This window comes from Cotesia typhae, unplaced genomic scaffold, assembly GCF_013202065.1.
Source record: "Cotesia typhae breed Kobodo isofemale line unplaced genomic scaffold, CoteBio_Ctyphae scaffold_91, whole genome shotgun sequence".
Classification (NCBI taxonomy): Eukaryota; Metazoa; Arthropoda; class Insecta; order Hymenoptera; family Braconidae; genus Cotesia; species Cotesia typhae.
Genome location: NW_027423781.1, coordinates 581229 through 601619, shown reverse-complemented (window position 1 = coordinate 601619; position 20391 = coordinate 581229). Strand labels below are relative to the sequence as shown.

Sequence of the window (20391 nt, the reverse complement as noted above, 5' to 3'; positions counted from 1 at the left end):
GAAATAAGTTTAAAATTTTAAATAAAAATTATAAAACTACACAACAAACGATAAAACTTAATACTTTAATGACTTGACAAAAAATTACATAACTAATGTCAAGGTTGTAAATTATAGAGCTTTATTTTGAATAATTCTTCGCATATTTAATGTGATAATACTTCGATAACATATTAACCCGATTCAAAAAATGATTCTCAAATAAATTTTCCAAATTTTTCAATTTTTAAAAGGTAATTTATTTTTTTTTTTTTTTTAATAAAAAGTACTTATTTATAGTACAATCATCAGTTAAATATAATTAAGACACGTCAATAAATTTGTTAATTTACCGGAAAATAAATTCTACAAACTTATGCAATTATGCAAGCATAATCTTCTTAAATATCGTTACAAAATAGAAGAAAAAAATTAATTTAATGAAAATAAATAAAATTTCATGAAATAATATTATATTAACTTTAAGAAAAATGAATTTTCGAGTTTAAAACCTTACAAGTTTTGGCACGTAACACAAAGCTTTGTGGCTTCACTACATAAAACTCTGCCGTTCAATATCAAGGTTCACATTCTGACTTGAATTATCTTCAATAAATTATATATAAAAAAAAAAAAATAATAATTAAATAAATAGTTGGTTAAAAAATAAATAAAATAAATTATGTTAAAATTAAGTGAATATTTATTTTTATTAGTATTAGGAATATTAGGGGCTTGTATTTGTGGTGGAAGAACTAGTGAATGTAATGGCAACGCTAAAATTTCGTTATTAACAACCGTTCATGATGATTCGACGTGTTCCAATCCGTCAAGCAGAGGCGTGATTATGTCGGAGGCTGCTAAAATGTTTGTCGATGCGCACAATGCCAAAAATAATAACCTGAAAATAGGTTTGTATTTTGTTTTGCTGTTGGATGATAAGATTAAAAATAAAAAAAAATATTTACTTTTAGATTTAAGCGTTTTGGATACTTGCGGCACGGTAACGGGTTCGACAACTGCTGCGATAAAAGCGCTATCAAGTAGCTGTCTTCATCCGCCCTATTTTTTAGGTAATTTTATGAAAGTTTTAACCATCCTAACTATTTTAAAAATTTTTTTACTTTAAAACTTTGTTTTATTAAATAATGACTTTTGTTAAATTGCTGTAATTTCTTAAATATTGACATTTTTATAGATACAAGCTCATCCCGATGTTACACTCATCAAGAGCTATCATTTGAGTACCCACATGCATTTTTCATATATTTATATATATATATATATATATACATATTTGTAATATATATAATATATAAAATATATGAAAAATTGATGTGGATACTCAAATGAAAGGTCTCGAAGAGTTTGATGTCGGGATGATCTTAAATCTTTAAAAATGTCAATAGTTCACTAAAAAAAGGTCCTTGAAAACTCAATGATATTTTCAGGATTAATCGGACCGGAATCACCTCAAAACATTGACGCAATCCAAAAAATAACTTCAATACTGCACGTGCCCCATATTGTCAATACAAACTCGATGTCATCACCTTATCTCCATAACTTACTCGAAGAAACAGGCTCTTATGTGGTACAAGGAATTTTAGAGATACTAGAAGTCTTAAAATGGAAGTCATTCACATTAACCACGCCGAAGTACAACAGCAACAGCAATAAAGATGATGACATACAGGTTATTGCAAAGAAAGTAACCAACGGCGCGATATCCCGCGGCCTCTGTGTCATGATCCACGATGAAGATAACAGTGATGACTTTTCTTCAAGGATTGTCTATATCGGCAAACCGCCCAAAAGCTTTTTCAAAAATTTGGCCGCTACTGTTGTCATTGCAAGTGAGGGAAATTTGAGAAGCTACATCGATAAAATCGATTACTCTCATTCTATTGTGTTGCTTGAAGATACTAGGTAAGATTTTAGTAAATATAACAATAATAATAAAAAAAAAAAAAAAAAAAAAAAAAAAATATTGCGCCCAGACCAAGCCAGGAATCGAACCCGGACCTTTTGGGTACGTACTAAGGGCTCTTCTGGTTAAGCTATCTGAGTCATTGTCTGTGACAACCTTTCAGACTGAAAATTTTTTGTTTAACACGATAAAAGAAGAATATTTATCAATAATTATTTGAACTAATTAATAATTCAAGTAAAAAAAAAAAAAAATTCAGTAAACTATATTTTTACACTCGTTTAATTACTGTGCACAGTAAATGTTATAAAAAAATTAATATTATAAAAAAAAATGATAATAGTAACATAGATAAATATTATAAATAATTTGTCACAAGTAATAGCTCTGCACGGTGTATAATTATACAGCTAACCTTTTTTTTTTTTTTTTTTTTTTTTTTATTAAAATTCTTTCCTCGACACCATTTAATGATTGTGATTGAACAATTGGTATTAAAAGTTAATCACCGTAAATCCGTATTTTTTTATATTTATTTATATTATAATAGAATATAATACAAAATAAGTTTCACTCTTAGAAAGTTTACTTAGTTACTTAGAGCGTCCTTGATGGGCTTCATTATCTCCAGTGACATTGTTGTTAATATTATTATTGCATCACTAAAAGGAAAGGTTTAATTATCCGTAGATAAAGAATTCTAAATAAATAAATCATTTTTTTAGAACTGACTTGGCTGGAATTGAATCGAAAGTTGAAAACTCTAAGTTGTGGAGCAACAAAGAGGTCGAACGATTTGACACTGAAGAGATGCGTGAAATAAGGTGGCTCAAAGAGGCTCTTGAAGTTTATACTAAATCGTATGAATTGTTGTGGTAAGTTCTTGCTAAAATAATTTATTTTTTAAATTAAATCAAAATTAAAAATTTTTTTAAGCTTAGAAAACTTTTAAAGTCTCAATTTATTTCCTTATTAATTGTTTTTAATAATTAATAAAGACAATAAAAAAAAAATATAGTTCTTAAATTTTCTGTAAGATGGCGCTGCGCACCGGATATAGTGCTACGTCACAACCGCGCGAAAATTTAAATAAAAAAAAAATGATTTAATTTAAAAATGACCTAAATAAATAAGTTATTTAAATATTTTTTTGTTATTTTATTGTTAAAATATTTCAGCAAGAAGAAAAAGTGTTCAAGCGAAGTAAACCATGCAGAATGGAACACCCTGATTGGTAACGTGATATCAACTAAAAACGCGCAATTGCAAATCGCGACTAGAACAATTGATATTTACCTGCGGGTGAAAAACGGGGTTCTTGATAAATTAGGAGAAATAAAGGTGAAGAAAAACGACGCTATTGTCGATTGGGATGACGAAAATTCTAACAATAATGGCGATGATGATGATGACTTAATGCCGGATTCATTCAGAGGTTTGATGTCGAACGGCAATGATAAAACAAATGATTGTGCTACATCTAGTAAAAATTTCAAGACTCGTAACAATCCCAAAATTATTAATAATAATAATAACAATAATCACAATCGCAAGAAGTACAATGATGATGATGATGATGATGATGATGATGATGACGACGACGATGATGACATTTCTAGAGTTTTATATGCAGAAAGTGACGAATACGAATTTTGGACTGTGGTAAAAAATTTTTTTATTAATAAAATAATTTTATAGAAATTAATTTTGTTTATAATTCAATTTTAAAGCGCGTTTAGGGAGATCTACCCGAAAAAAATTAATAACAATTAAACAAAACAATATTAGGCTGCAATTTTCAATATGCAACTTTCCAAAAGACAGATTAAAGAGATTAAAAAATAAATAGAGTAGAAAAATTTATTTTTAAAAAAGTTATCGTGTTTGTCCCTCCAAAAAAATTTTAAAAATAACACCAGCCATTAAAACGGCTTTTTGAGCTTTTAAAACTGTCTGCAGGTGGCAGTAGTGAGCGGAATTGGAGTTTCTATGTTTACAATTGGCATACTAGCGGTCTATGTAGTGTTCAACAACATCCGGGGACCACGCAGTCCAAAACACAAAGGCGGAAGACGTTACTCAAGCAACGGAAGTGTAATAAGGCGCGTTAACAGCGAACGGGAGTTACAAATCGTCACACAAACGCCAATTCATCACCCTTCACTGCCGAATCAAAGAAGAAATAGTAATCACAGCCTCGGCAGTGTTGTTTCTGATAAAAGTGTTTAGCGTAGAAATTATCTGTAATAAAAACAATTATTATTAACTCGTTAAATCATTAACATAGTAATAAGTAATAATGTATAATTTAACTTACTGACTTATTGTTCGATTAATGGGTCGTTAACTAGATTTATTGTTACGATAGTTTTAAGTTTCAACCGGAAAAATAATTATTGATTATAAATATTTTATTTATTAATATTATTAATAAAATATTAAATTAAATTTTATTTTACCCAGTTAGTATTTTATTGAGTATAATAATTTCTAGAAAAATTATTTATTAGAATTATTCATCGGAGACATCTATGTGGATGAAATTACGACGGAAGCTACGGATTAAATAATGTAATGAAATGAGGTTTGTATAGGCCAAGAACTGTCTATTGTTCTTCCCACTTTACTCGATCACAACCTTAATTTTATTTTATATAATAGATTAGAAGAACTTTTTTTTTTTTTTTTTTTTTTTTGCAATAAAAATAACTGGCAACCTTGCAGTCAGTATGTTAACTACTGTAGTTTTTGAGGATATAAGCTCATCCCGATGTTACACTCATCAAGAGCTTTCATTTGAGTACCCACATGCATTTTTCATATATTTTTCATATATACATATATATATATATATATATATATATATATATATATATATATATATATATATATATATATATATATAATATATATATAAATATATAAAATATATGAAAATTTGATGTGGGTACTCAAACGAAAGGTCTCGATGAGTGTAACATCAGGATGAGTTTAAATCTTTAAAAATGTCAATAATTCTCCAGATAAAATCGAATACTATGGCGATCACCGGTCAACAACACATCAGAAGTTATCCACAAAAGTTACAATCCCTCGTAATTATAGAATTTTTTCATCAATTACTGCTTTAAAAAAATTTTTTTATCGATCCGATTTAGATCCTCCACTACTCAAACATTGTCTTCCATGGCAGCGCAAGGCCACCGAGGATTTGAATTTACACACCACTTTCCAACAATTGGCGACGTTGTAACGGAATTCTTTCCTCTGGATTTCGACTCCAGTAGATATTCGATAATCTGAAATTGTGAAAATCGTGGAAATAAAAAGTAAGTTTAAAATTTTGTTTATTTTTATTATTTATCATTACTGATAAATAAATTATTCAATTAATTATTTGCAGTCTCCAAAAGATGTTTGTTTTTACTCGTGAATCCGTTCCAATGGCCAATCTAGAACAATTGATACGTGAAGCTTTTAATAAATATAATCTTCCAGTGCCTGAGATATCCATACACGATCATTCAAATTGTACAGATACTTTTTCATCTTACAAATTTTGAAAAATTATTATTCCGTTGATTTTTTATTTTATAACGATAAAGTTTCTTTATAATTTATAATTTTACTAAAAATATTTAATATCATGTAAATAAAATTATTTGAGCAAGTGTAAATAATTTATTTAAAATATTGCGATACCAATTGACAAATACTTTTATTATTACGCATCTTAAAATTAATTTATAAAATTTTTGAGGAAATTTTCTCTAAATTTTTATTATATTTATTTTAATTAAATGTTATTTTTTTAACATTATTAATAAAAATAAAGCTGTTTAAACAAGTGGAATAAATTGAATATAAACTTACTATATCGGTTTTAAAAAGCCATTTGGTATCGGCGAGTGCAAGAAAGTTTAAAAAAAAAATAAAATAAAAATGTTTGAACCTGTGATTATTTTCTGGTTAATTGCTGGCGCTTTTGCGCAATCATCATCATCATCTTCATTTTCTTCTTCGTCATCATCTTCTGGTGCTCAAGCATTGTTCGACGGCCCTTGTCCCCAAATAGTTGCGGACCCGATTGATTTCAACAGGGTACGTCTGAGCAGAAGAGATATATTCAAATTTATCTGAATATTTAATAATAATTATTATTTATTGTATTTTTAGTATGCCGGACCATGGTATGAAGTTGAACGTACTGCTGATCACTTCAATGAGGATTCAGAATATTGCCACATATCAACATGGGCCAAGCCAATCAACAATACGGCGAGAATTTCATTTAGAACTTTTTCGCCAAAGTAATTATAATTGCAATATTTTTATCATGACGCCAAAAAAAATTTTTTTGGGACGAAATAAATCATTATTTTTACAAATTTCCAAGTTGCCATGGTAACCGCTGAAATTTTATGATTTAGATGTCCTGCTGGAAAAATTTACTACGCAAGTGCTATCCCGAATGAACGAGGAACATTTTTGACTCACGATAGGCCAGTTTTAGGTGTGCCAGATGTACCCACTGATTTTTACACTCTCGCTACCGATTACAATAACTATGCGATAGTTTGGACTTGTGACAATCGTGGAAACAAACAGTAAGTTTACTCTTTACCCAAATCTAATATTAAAATTGCGATAAAATGTATGTAAAACCAATTTATCCGTGATTTGATTGGTTAACCAAACTACTCGTAACGTGATTGGTCAAATATATCAAAGAATGAAAATATATGCAAACTCTATAGTCAAGGCGCGCGTTTGCGCGCGCAAATTTAAATTATAGTAGTGCTGATTGTTAATAATTATTTTTTTTTATTAATTCTTACAGTTATCAACGAACCTGGATGTTCTCTCGAACTCCCACTCCTCACAGTAATTTTGAAGACTGGAAACGACGGGCATTCAATCGATACAATCTTCCAGTTCCCAGGACAGTCATTTCTCCAAACTTTGTAAAATGTGGTTATTCTTCTTCTTCTTCTTCTTCTTCTTCTTCTTAATCTTAGAGTTTAATTTTGTGGAATCTTCTCAAAACAAAAAAAATATAAATTTATTTTTCAATAGAAAAAAAATTCGGAAAATTATGCAATAAAAAATAAATCACTGTCAAGAGGCGTAAACTATTTGATTTTAAAAATTTTTTTTACTTATTAATAATTAATTAACAGTGGGTATTTTAATGGAGAATGTTGTTTATATTGGAAATTTATTGACATTCTCTCAATAAATTATTATTTTATATGGAGACTGCGACAAAGTTGCCAGCGCTGTTGAGCGAGACTCGTATAATTGGAGCAAACCGGGTTCGATCCCCGCACAGATATAATATTTTAATTTATTTATTTCATAATACGTTTATGATGTCGTAAATTATATAGTCGGTTTATATATTCGTTTATGTTTGCGAGTATAATGATGATTATTTTAAAGGAGGAGGAACAATTTTTTGCTATCTGGATTATAAAATATCACTTACTAGACTACATCTTTCACCGTTCGCTCATTAATATTCCCCGTTAAATAATAAAAAATCTCTAGAATGTTTTAATTCGTACTTGTCCGTCCATGAATTTTATTTCAAATGGAATATAGTGTTTTTTATAATTCATGAAAATTATGTTAATTGTAATAGACCTGACTCGAGATTACAAACGTTAATTGGGCGTATTTAACATTCAGAACATAAATCAAACGTAATGGAAGTTTAAAACATGTCGTACGTATTCACAAAGTAAGTTGGATTGGAACGATCTCAAAACGTATTTAGATTTGTCAAAATTATCCACAGAAAAAATTCTGACCTCCTGATCTTTAATACTGCACAATATTTTTTCCAATTAAATTAATTCATATATAAATAAATGTGTTAATTACTGTAATTTAAAATGCATATTTTATTACATTATCATGGAATATTGCAAAAACAAAATGCGCTTTTTTTTTTTTTTTTTTTTTTTTTTTTTGAAAAAAAATTCCTCAAAGCCGGATTTGAACCAGCGACCTATGGATGACTCTCAAATTAACAACTACAAATACACAGTCCACCGCTCTACCAACTGAGCTATTTGAGAAGCTGTTAATTATTTATTTTAATTGGTTAATTGGCTAACAGTTTATCGAACATTAATCATTAACGGGTGACTGGTCGCAAGCCGAACTTAATTCAACTCACACTTTTATCTGATTAATTTAATTGGAGATTTAATAACAGGCATAGTTGAGAAAATAATTGTATTATGGCGTAAGTTTAATAATTATACGCTAATTTTAGAGACTATACGTGACTCTAGTTCCAAAAGGGCGTATAAAAAATTAGAACGGATCAAAACGTAAAGATTTGTCAAAAAAAATTTTTTCAAGGTATATTAATGATAAAAGGGCACATTCTAAAATAAACGTCCTTTTGGCTTTAGAAAAAGTTTAGCCTGAATTATAAAATCCAGATCATTTAATATTTTTGAATTTCGCGCCTTTGATTCTTTTTTTTTCTTTTTCAATTAAAATTATAAACAAAATTTTTATTCAAATTGTAATAAAGTAAAAGACTCAGTTATTGACGCTGGCCTAGTTGTTTGACACTTGCAATTTTATTCTAATTAAAAAAATCAATTTTTTCTTAAAATTTATAATTCAAAAATTATATTTATTAATTTATTAGAGTTGATTTATTTTTTTTAATTAAATAGGCAGGGTACTTCTTGGATTGGATTGTCTAATCGGGGTAAGGTGGGTACGGAGAGATTTCTTGTAAAGATCGTAAAATTTTTTCTAGTGCAATGTAGGGTTGTATCAATCAATAAAACAAGTGAGAAATTAATAAACATCTCGTAAACTATAAACCATTACCGATAAATGAATATTTATTAAGTTAATATAAAAACATTACTTCTGTTATGAACCGCTCATGCGAATCCGTAACTACGTTCAACGTCACGGTCCAATAAATATAGATTATCGATTTTTCAATGTAATTATAATATATTTTAAGTTATTTAACAAAAAATGTTGTCTTATGAATAAATATTAAAAAAAAAAAAATAATTAATAACGAATTGCAATCGTTAGATAATTTATTGATACACATGTGGGATAATCTGATGATGTGTAGTGTGTATTTATGCTCACTGTATTATGTTATAATTCGTAATCATTTCAACCAACATTTTTGATTATAATTACTGTTATTATTTAACTAATTAAAATGCAATTCATTTATTTTTAATTTTAATATTTCGAAAATTTTAATTATATATTATTAACATTAATATCGAGGGATAATTTATTTTGTTTTTTATTCAATTTACTTTTGTAAGATATAATATTAATACATTAATGAGATCCAAGTACCCTCATAATGTCAATAATGTCTACAAAAAAAAAATAATTTTATTATGGATCTTAAAATTAATTAGAATTTAAATTTAAAAAAAACCGCGGTTACTTTTGCGCCGGGTAACTGCGCAAGCGGTGTTGCCAAGTCAAATTCAAGACTTTAATGGACAGAAGTTCTTTGTAATTTTTCAAAAAAATTTTTTTTAATTTTTTTTATTAATTATTAGGCTACATAGATTGAACTGAGCTTTTAGTAAGACATGTCTTTTGTTGCTTGTAGTGATTAAGATGCATAAAATAAAAACATTACATGCAAGTAAGTGAGCGTTGATCAAACAAGGTATTATTTAGAAAAAAGTATTTAATTAATACAATAGTCGGTTAGTTTTTCATTGACATTATGGTTAGCTGCGAGTTTCTTGTATTTGTTTCAGTAAATACAGTTATTTTATTTACGCACGTATGACACAATTACCTCCAGCTGATTAATTGATAATTAGTCAATTGATTTTTTTGTCATGTTTTTATAATGATTTAAATAAATTTTTAAATTTCCCGCTAAAAAAAAAAAAAAATTGAAAATTTTTCAAAATTCGAGAAATTTTGCAAAAATCGATGTAAACCTCATAACTTTTGAATAGCTTGACCGATCGGATCAAAATAGGTGCCGATGTGAAGAGTATCATTGCTATTAAATTTTTAAAAAATTTGAATTGATTCAGTCTGCTAGATTTAGAGAAATCTTAAAAGTAAAATTTTGGAATTCTTTAAAATTTAATCTAATTTACCAAAAAAACTTTACTCGCAATTTTTGACAGTACAAGGTCGCATATTCTCCCAAAAAAAAAAAAAAAAAAATGACTTAAACCTCGAAAAGAATAAAATGAATAAAATTTGTTATTCTTTGCTTAATGCGTTAAAAAATACGCAAATAAAAGAACCCGGACACAGTTGAATGGCAAAAATGATCAAGTAATTTAAATATAAAAGAGTGTTACTATAAAAGCACAGCATAAATTAGCCTACGGTTAAACAAAGTTAAATAGCGTCACAATAATATAATGTGTCAGGCATAAAGGAAGGATAGTTAGGAGCCAGTGTTGTGGGGTCTTCCCAACACAGTACTCACTTTCGTATAAAAGTTCGTGTAGCTATCAGCACCGGCTCACAATCTCACGGTTAACCGTGTTCGAAATACCCCACTGTGATTAAGACCACCGCATTTTAATATTACAATTTATTAATATTAATTTTATTCTAACTCGATCTTCGGATCAATTCGGAATAATTATTCATCTAGTGCTTGTGAAGTGAAAATTTTTTTTTAATTTTGTTTGTGAAAATTAAAACCTTTCAAAGTGAGTATAAGTATATTTTTATTTATTTTTTTTTTTTTTATAATTAATTAATCAATAATTTAATTAAATGTTTTCATAATAATCGAATTTTTCGGAGTAAAGCCAACCAAGCATAAGATAACTTTCACTTTTATCATTAGTGCTAGCGGTAAGGTACTTTCATGCTTACAAACCTCTCACCCAATTCTAAATGCATTTCGTAAGCTTCCTTTCAGCTATTATTTTATTATATACATTTTCCCATGATGAAAGTTGTCTATTTAATTTTTATTTTTTACTATTAATTATTTAATTTATTTGAAAAAAATTATTTAATTTATTAAATTTTAATAAATTATTTTTTAACTGTTAATAAATATTTATTAAATTGTATGATGTTAAAAAATCATTTATTAGCCGAAAAAAAAATTATATTTCTAAAAAAAATAATAATAAAATTAAATAATTTACAAAGACTTAATTTTTTTTTTTATTTAAAAAGAAAAAATTATTAAAATAATAAATTTAACCTTAATTAAACTCTTAAAAATAATTTTTTTAGTCAAAAATAATTTTTTTTTAAATTGTTGAGTTTAAAAAAATTTTTTTTTACTTAAAATAGAAAAAAATTTGTTTTTATTTTTAAAAATATTAACTGCACAAATTAAACAGGTTCGACAAGTTTTTTACCGAATTTTTTGTCACCAAAAATAAACCAGATAAATTTTTTCTAAGTTTATCCTACCGAAATAATAAATTAAACATAAAAAACTTGAATTGAATCGTCCTTAAAAATCTAAGGAAAATTTTTCTGGCCTGAGGTGTTGATAGTTTATTCACCTCTCTTGGAGCGGCGAGATACAAGTTGCATACCGGTTGCAGAAAAAATAAAAACCCGCATCTATATACATTCAAAAGGTTTCTTGTACTATAATAACTTCCCGCATACTTCTTTATAAAAAAAATAACACTTTAATGCATTGCTTATGATTAATGGATATGTGATAGTTTATAAAAAAAATTAAATTAATTATATATTAATTATATATATATATATATATATATATATATATATATATATATATATATATATATATAGAATAATTTATCTTTTTTCTTACTAGCCTTACTTAAATAATTTTTAATTTTGAAATCCGCTCAAAGGTTTCGTCTGATTACTTTTTAATCTTCATACAATTGGGTAACTTTATAAATATTTTAAACTCAATCATGTTTAATTTTTTCAGTGTGAGTTTTGCTGCGATTAATATTATTAAATCTAATTTTATTACTGCAGTAAGATTGTAATAAAACAACGATAATTATTATAATTATTGTAAAAACTTTAAGATTATTTTTATAAAATTTTATGAGCCGTGTTATTGAAGCAATAAATGCGCTATTAAAAATTACGCATAAATCGAATAGATTGATGGAATGAACTGTAATTGAGTTAGTGATTGTAATGATTGGTCAATCGTTGCAGATTAACTACATAATTATCAAAATTTATTGTTGATGGAAAAACAGTAAATTGTAATAAATAATAGCCGATTTGTAATAAGTAATGAAAATTAAATTTCTTCAATAATTTTTTATAATGTCTCTCAATATTTATACAACTTTGTCATTGTTATCATTATTATCGTAAATTTTTCTATAATCTAACAAACGAGTGTCTTTGATAGCAGCCAAGTAATAAGTATACAAATTATCGTAAAACTTAAAATATTCAAAATTATCTCTCAATTCTTGATTATCGTGTAAATTGCTATATTGTTCTCCAATAGTCACGAAAATACCATCTTTAACTTCTTCTATCAACTTGTCTTCATCGTAAATGAAATAGGTGTAGATACGGGGCAAAGATAGACTGATAATAGTATCAGAGGTTTTGTACGTCCAAGGAAGCTTGGGACTCAATGGTGGAATCATTTTGCTAATAACTTCGTGACAAATCGAACGTTTGATTTCTGCGTTATCTTCGAAATTTGCGAGCGATATGTAAGTCGCAAAGAATCGCGTGATACTTTTGGATACTTCGGTCCAATGAAATTGTTCCGGCTGATTGTTAAAATCAAAATCGGTTATCAATTTTTCGTGCAATTTCTTCACTAATTCCGTCACGTATTCGCTTGCTCCATCATTTTTATGACGCGAGCAATATTGGAGGATTGTAACTGCGTTGTCGCACAACGACTGGATTTCTCTGTTATCAACTTCTTCTTTACTCCAGTTTTTAAACTTTTCCAGGAACTCGGGAGTTTTTATTTCGTTCTCAATTGACGGTGGCAATTCTTCAATGTTTCCTTGGAGTGCAAACTCGATTTTTCGGATGATAATGTTCCGGATTAAAATATTTACTGATGAGTGCATTTTATTTTTTTAATTTACTTAATGTTCTAATAAATAGTAAACTTTTTTATAAATTTTTTATTTTAGTTTAAAGAACCAATTATTTGTGAAAATTCATCCTTTTAATTAATGTTTAATTTTTTTTTTTTAATTTCAGTCTTCCCAATATTCGTCAAAATTCTTTATCTTAAGAAAGTTCATATATATGATATATATTTTAGAGGTATAAGCTCATCCCGATGTTACACTCATCAAGAGCTTTCATTTGAATACCCACATGCATTATTCATATATTTTTCATATATACATATATGTAATATATATAAATATATGAAAAATTGATGTGGGTACTCAAATGAAAGGTCTTGATGAGTGTAATATCGGGATGGGCTTAAATCTTTAAAAATGTCAATAGTTCTCAAGTTACAAGGTTATTTGGAAAAAAATTTTCATATCAATTACCTTGATATTAAGAGCACAGTAATCTAAATTCTATAATTTATTACTATTATTCAAATAATTAGCATAGAAATATAATTTCTAGTCTCGTAATTCTATAAATATCTAATTTAGTATCAATAGTATAAAACTACAATGTCAATTCTGACTGGCTAAGAAATAGATTATAAATTCACGGTATAAAAAAAAAAAAAAAAAAAATTAGAATTTAATATCTTGATTCTGCATTATTAATTTATATTCATATATTAGTATTCATACTCTAATCATAGTTGTAGCAGATACAACAAAGTAATAGTAAATGTCAGTTCATTCATTCACTTATTTCTTTTAATAGAATTAAATTAAAATGTATGTGCTCATAGACAGCTGGGGTATACTAATCGACTAATTGATCACTTCCGACACATGACCTACACTACACGCATTAGAACTCTTAATTAAGAGATATCTTAACGGTAACTTTGATATTTATGTTAATAAAAAAATTAAGTATTAATATTTTTTAATTATTTAATTTTATTAAATTAGTAAGAATTTTTTTTTTTTTTTTTTTTTTTATTAATTATTGAAAGAAAATTTAAGAATTTAATTTTTCTATAAATAATTAATTGATTTATGGGATAAATATGTTTTTATTTTATACTATTGGCAATAACCAATTAAAGTTAATGAATATAGGTATGGTTTTAAGGAAAAAATGAAAGTATGATAATCACTTCGATCTTTTAATGAATTATTTATTGCTCAGTATCCAGCATGTAGGCTGGAAAGTATTATTATTATGAGTTATAAGTGTCATTAATGGCAATAGTAATTTACGGACTTTGTGTAAAAAAAATTAAAAATTAATGAGAAAGAAAGACATTAATTGTTTATTTTGTTAGAAAAAATTTTTATGAGGGTTTATTTATTTATTTATGATCCGATTTTTATTTTATAAATAATAATTAATGCAATTTTCAAGTGGAAATTTTTCAAAAGGCAGATGATGAGATTAAAAAATAAATTGAGTTGAAAAATTTATTTATTAAAAAGTTATTGTGTTTTTTTCTTTGTAAAAATTTTTAAAATTCATAGCAGCCATTAAAACGGCTTTTTTTTTATGTCAAAATAGCAATTTGTTGATTAAAAAAAAAATTGTAGATAAATTTAGCTTGTCTGAAGTTTAATTTGTGTCTTTGTTTTCAACATACACTGAAAAATAAATTTATTTTATAAAAAATTAAAAAAAAATTTATTTTGGTTGAATATTCGCAAATTATCCTATTTAATTATTTTAATCAAAACATTTTTATTATTAGGTGAATTGAAGGTTGTTAATATGGAATAGCTTAATTGAAAGAGCCTTTAATGCGTAACGAAAGGATCCAGGTTCGATTCCCGGCCGGGTCTGTCTGAATAATTTTTCTAGTTTTTGAGTTAAAGTTACTTAAGGAGATCCAAAAATTTAATTAATTAATTTTAAGATTCTTTTGGAATTTTGGATTTTTTTAAAGCTACTTAAAATGAATATTGAGACGATATTTAATTAAAACAGTTCAAGTTAGTATTTATTGTAATTCAATGTAATAAATACAAGTATAATGTCTGATTGTGATAAAAAAAATTTTACAAACAATGATTACTCAAAACCAATAACTATTCTCGACGATAAAAAATGTCTGAGTCTTGAAATTTTCGATTTAACACAGACAAGGTTATTGAAAGGTTCACAATTTTAATGGTTTCTTTATGCATCCAGACATTTAAAAAAAATTTGTTTTGTCATTAATAATTATGAAACGATCGCCTACTTATTTAAATTCCAAAAGAAGTTTATTCTTTTGTTAATTTTGGGTTATTAATTTAGTTATCCATCAAATATGAAATGATGTTTACAGATGGGATCGTTGCAACAGCCATCGGTACTCAAGGGAAAAAAAGTAATCACTGAAAATGACGCAATTGTTCCGAAAATATTCCAGAATATCCAGGCGCAGTTTAGCCAACAAATTGCTATTATTTACGAAGGTAACAAACAATTAATTTAGAATTAAAAATATTCATTCTATTAATTTTTTTTTCAAGTAAATTTTTTGGATTTTTACAGACGAAAGTGAAGACTTCAAAATAACCTACGGAGAATTAGAACGGCTGACAAATAAATTAGCAAGAACATTGAAGCGTTTGTGCACTGTTAACAACAACCGGGATCCAATAATTGCTATTTCAATGAAGCCGACGTACAATTTGCCGATTGTGTTGTTGGCAATTTTAAAATCCGGGATGGCTTATTTGCCGTTGGACGCTGCATTCCCTCAGGCACGTGTTACGCATATTCTTGATGAATCACAGCCATTGATGGTTTTTATTGACGAAGGTAATTATTTATTTAAACGATAAAGTAATATTTTTATTACTTTACCTGAATTTTTAAATTAAGGTAGTACCTTTTGATTTTTTTTTTTTCAAATTTTCGCAGATTAATCTTCATATAATTCTGCATCAATTGGCGCAATTTGAAAATTTTTGACCATCTAGTTTCACAGATATTTAATTTCAAAGTTTGAGTTTTGAACGCTCTTATTCATTACGGTATATACGGGATATCCAAAAGTTTACCTACAAACATTTTTATATCTCAGAAACTTTTCTTAGGATCTTTTTAAAAAACTAAAGTAACGTTAACTTAACAACTAAAAAATTTTTTAAAAATAATTTCATTGATAATTACCACACAGCTTCACAGATATTTATTAATAAGTAATGAAAAATTTAATGAAGACTTTAGCCGAGGAAGGGTGACGTTAATAAAGCTATGGCAACAACGCAATTTTTGTGAGCCAAGAAAAAAGTATGAGACGCTTATGCGCTGAAAAATTTGAAAAGATTAATGTACGTTAGATTTAATATTATAGTTATTTTAACAATGATTATTTTATGAAAATAAGTATTTTTTTATATTTATTAAAAATTCAAAAAAGTTAACAATTTTAATATATTAATATATATTAATTTTTGATAAGTTATAAAAATAATAGTCAGATGAAATAATAAAAAATAGTTAAATTTTAAATCAGTTAATAAATCAACGCAAATAATTTAATTACTGATTTTTTTGTAAAAACAAAATAATACTGTCAATTATTTTTTTTTAAATATCAATTTTTTATACCGACTGTAGGTACATATCTTTTGACTCAAGAATTTAAAATCCAAGGCAAGGAATTAAAATTGCAAGTATAAATCAAAATTTAAATTCCACATTGATAGGTACAATTAAAAAAGAATTTATATTAATTTATTTTAAATTGCTGCAAAAAATGAAACTGAATAACCATTAATCCGTCTGCGTCCTTGTCAATAATCTCAATTACAAACTCATCAAACAAAAAGTGAGAAGCATTAAAAAAAAACCGTAAATCCATTTTAATGATTAATTACAAAAAAGGCATCAGCTTCCTACTTGATTGCTTACCGTAATTTAATGTCACAAGGTTGTCTTATTAGTGAACCTCTTCACCCTTCACTTTTTAGCTTTACGAGAAATATAACATCGACAATTACCTTAACCAATTATATTGTTCAAGGAATTTATTTTAATTATTGCCTTCAACTGATAGACTATAAAATTCTTCAACACCTTATACTTATTATACTTTTAAATCCTTTAAACGTCAATAGACTGATACATTAATTAATACTAGTAGCCTGTGCGATTATCGAGATATACGGATTATGAATTAGAAAAATTAAAGCTCATCCAGATGTTATACTCATCAAAAGCTTTCATTTGAATACCCACATGACTTTTTTTATATATTTTTCATATATACATATATATAAATATATAAATATATAAATACATGAAAAAGTGCATGTGGGTACTCAAATGAAAGGTATCGATGAGTGTAACATTAGGATGAGCTTATATCTTTAAAAATGACAATAGTTGACAAGATACAAGGTCATTTCTTAATTATAGATCTAGAGAGTTTAATTAAAAAAATTTATTTTATTATATGGATAATAAATAATTATACAGATTTTTTATTCCCTAGATAACACACTGTTTTACGGCGAAACACCCGTAATTACATACAATGAACTATTTGAAGAATCAAAAGCCGAGTCAGAGCTTCCTCCAGAGTACAATGAATATTCCGAAGAATTGGCGATTGTTTTATACACTTCCGGAAGTACCGGAGTGCCAAAAGGCGTGAAACTGCCACATGCGACGCTGATTAACCGGCTTGAATGGCAATGGCGTGAGTTGCCTTTTTCCGACAAAGAACAGAAGACAATATTCAAAACGGCGCTTACTTTCGTTGACAGCGCGCCAGAAATTTGGGGCTCTTTGCTGCAAGGCCGCACTATTGTTGTTGTCCCTAAGCACGTGACAAAAGATCCGGAAAAATTTATCAACGTACTTGAGAAACACAAAGTAGTTTATTATTTTTTAGCTTAAATAATAATAATAATAATAATAATAATAATAATTGGTGTAATTAATAATGATTGTTGTTATTAAAATTATTCTAGATTCAAAGACTAGTCCTTGTACCGTCTTTGCTGCAATCAATGCTGATGTATCTGAGCCTTCAGGTTGAGCATTTTATTTGAATAATTTATTTAATCATTGAGGAACAATATTAGAGAGTAATTATTTTAATTAGGTTATTCTAATTAAAATTATTATTTTATTTTTTTATTGTTAACATAATCTAGTCCAAAGCAAAATACAAAAAAAAACCTTTTTTATAAATATTAAATAATTAATTTAATATTTAATATTTTTAAAAAGCCCGCCTTTATTTAAAAAGTACTGTACAGTCTGGTAGAATTATATACTACCGCGCCACCTTCTGGTAATTTTCAGCAACGGAATAAAAATAATTTTTTTTTTTTTTTTCAAAATTGGTAATTTATTATTTAGGATAACCATCGTTCATTAAAATCATTGAGGTTATGGATCTGCTCTGGAGAAATACTACCTCAAACTCTAGCAAAAGAATTCTACAGCCGATTTTCCGATTATGGACACACACTGGCAAATTTCTACGGCAGCACTGAAGTAATGGGAGATGTAACTTACTATTTGTTGAATGACATCAGTCAATTGGAAGATATGGACAAAGTTCCAATTGGAAGGCCACTGGACAACTGCATTATCTACATAGTTGACAAAAATTTGAATCTGGTTCAACAGGGCGAAATAGGAGAGTTAGTTGTAGCAGGAAGGAACTTGGCAGCTGGTTACATTCGCGGAAGAGACTCTCATCGGTTTGTGACCAATCCTCATGCTATTGATCCTGGTAAGTCTTGAATCAAGGTTGCAGAACAGTAAAAATGATCAGCTGTCCATCAGTCGGTCATATATTCTTATGATAAGTCAGAAATTGCCGATAAAACAGAGAATAAAAAATATTTTCTATTTTTTTTTTTTTTTTTTAGAATACTCGACGATTTACCGCACTGGTGACTTTGCCAAGGTCGTAAAAGGAATAGTGATCTACGAAGGACGTACTGATTCTCAAATAAAAGTCAGAGGTCACAGAGTCGACTTATCAGAAGTTGAGCGATCATTAGAGTCACTACCGTCTGTCGATAAAGCAGTTGTGTTGTGTTACAAGCCTGGAGATTTAGCGCAGGCATTGATCGCATTTATAACGCTAAAAAAAGGGACGAAAACAACAGGCTTGCAGCTAGAAAATTATTTACAAAACCAGTTACCTTGTTACATGATCCCACATGTGATAATTATCGACTTGATCCCCCTCTTGATAAACGGTAAAACAGATCGGCAAACACTGCTGAAGCTCTATGAAACCTCGAACTTGAACAGCAATGGCCGCGAGACAATAGATTGCGACTATTCTGAAGTTCCTGATGAGCAGCTGGCTAAAGCGCGGATTCTCTTTCCGACAGTCGCATCAGTTATCGGCAGAAGCGGTCGCTACACTGTTAACATCAACGGTAACTTTTACGATCTAGGCGGCAATTCACTGAACTCTATCTTCACTGTCACCCAATTGAAGAAGCAAGGATATCATATTGCGATATCTGATTTTCTTACTGCTAAATCTATGAGAGAAATTTTGGACAAAATGGCGGTCGATAGCAATCATCAAGAAAAGGAAGATTTTGTTAGTCCTAAATTCATTGCCGAGCCTATCAAGGATAGCCATCGGTCTGCGGTTACAAGGTCAGTTTTTTAACTAACCATATCTTCATAAAAAATAAAAAACAAAATTTTTATTTAATTTTTTGTTGATAGAATGGTGACTGAAAGTTTCTACTTGAAAGCCGATTTAGAGCGCTGGTTGTCGCCCGACGTAAAGCGCAGTGATTACTACGATCTAATGGACACTTTATGGCGGCCAATAGTCGATAAAGAATTGAGCTTCATTATAAAATCCGCGGATGAGGACGCCACCATTTTGGGAGTTGCGTTGAATTTCGACGCGCATGACGAGCCTGACTGTGTTGTAACCTCAAAGTTATCCATTGTGTTTGAATTTTTGGAGTTTCTTGAGGGACCAATCAGGGACAACAAGCTGCCGCGTGGAAAAGGTAAAATCCTCCATTGCTACATGATGGCGACCAATGAAAATTTGACTCCGGCGAAGAATGTCATCGTCATGAACAAAATGGAGGACGAGTGCCTGAATTTAGCGAGAAGAAAAGGTTTTATGGGGATTTTCACTACCAATACCAGCCCGTTGACCCAAGTAAGCCTTTTATTTTATTTTTATGGTTTATGATTGTTGTTTATTATATTGTTAATCGGTTTTAGCAATTGGGAAACGATGTTTATAACTACGAAGTATTATTAGACTATCAAGTAAATCAGTATGTCGCTCCTGATGGCAGCAAACCATTCGGAGAAGCTCCTGATGATCAACGAGCTTTATGCTCTTGGAAAACTATTTAATGTATATAATTTCTGTAAATATAATAAACTATATAGTATGTATAAATATATTTTAAAAATAGTATATCTCA

At 28.1% G+C, this 20391-nt stretch overlaps 4 protein-coding genes and 1 non-coding gene across 5 annotated transcripts; 3 read left to right on the top strand and 2 right to left on the bottom strand.

Annotated features, from left to right (window-relative positions):
• Window positions 1-27: 27 nt before the first annotated feature.
• Window positions 28-4290, top strand: LOC141537527 (uncharacterized). Its single transcript, XM_074258560.1, has 6 exons — window positions 28-890; window positions 954-1052; window positions 1431-1908; window positions 2635-2784; window positions 3088-3571; window positions 3869-4290. The coding sequence occupies exons 1-6, from the start codon at window positions 662-664 to the stop codon at window positions 4136-4138; spliced, it is 1710 nt and encodes a 569-aa protein (XP_074114661.1). The 5' UTR covers window positions 28-661; the 3' UTR covers window positions 4139-4290.
• Window positions 4291-5755: 1465 nt separating this feature from the next.
• Window positions 5756-7169, top strand: LOC141537643 (apolipoprotein D-like). The gene is made up of 4 exons (XM_074258763.1): window positions 5756-6010; window positions 6086-6219; window positions 6340-6516; window positions 6750-7169. Exons 1-4 carry the CDS (start codon window positions 5852-5854, stop codon window positions 6919-6921), a joined length of 642 nt encoding a protein of 213 aa, XP_074114864.1. The 5' UTR covers window positions 5756-5851; the 3' UTR covers window positions 6922-7169.
• Window positions 7170-7893: 724 nt separating this feature from the next.
• Trnah-gug (transfer RNA histidin (anticodon GUG)) lies at window positions 7894-7992 on the bottom strand. The gene is made up of 2 exons: window positions 7956-7992; window positions 7894-7930 (listed from the first exon to the last, which is right to left on the bottom strand). It is a non-coding gene; the product is annotated as a tRNA-His (tRNA).
• A 2231-nt stretch (window positions 7993-10223) lies between these two features.
• On the top strand, window positions 10224-20386 carry E (nonribosomal peptide synthetase ebony). Its single transcript, XM_074258827.1, has 9 exons — window positions 10224-10611; window positions 15288-15417; window positions 15497-15766; window positions 17448-17830; window positions 17929-17991; window positions 18323-18701; window positions 18841-19591; window positions 19664-20117; window positions 20183-20386. The coding sequence occupies exons 2-9, from the start codon at window positions 15288-15290 to the stop codon at window positions 20318-20320; spliced, it is 2568 nt and encodes an 855-aa protein (XP_074114928.1). The 5' UTR covers window positions 10224-10611; the 3' UTR covers window positions 20321-20386.
• LOC141537349 (uncharacterized) lies at window positions 11910-13003 on the bottom strand. Its single transcript, XM_074258269.1, has one exon. The coding sequence runs from the start codon at window positions 12964-12966 to the stop codon at window positions 12205-12207; it is 762 nt and encodes a 253-aa protein (XP_074114370.1). The 5' UTR covers window positions 12967-13003; the 3' UTR covers window positions 11910-12204.
• Window positions 20387-20391: the final 5 nt, after the last annotated feature.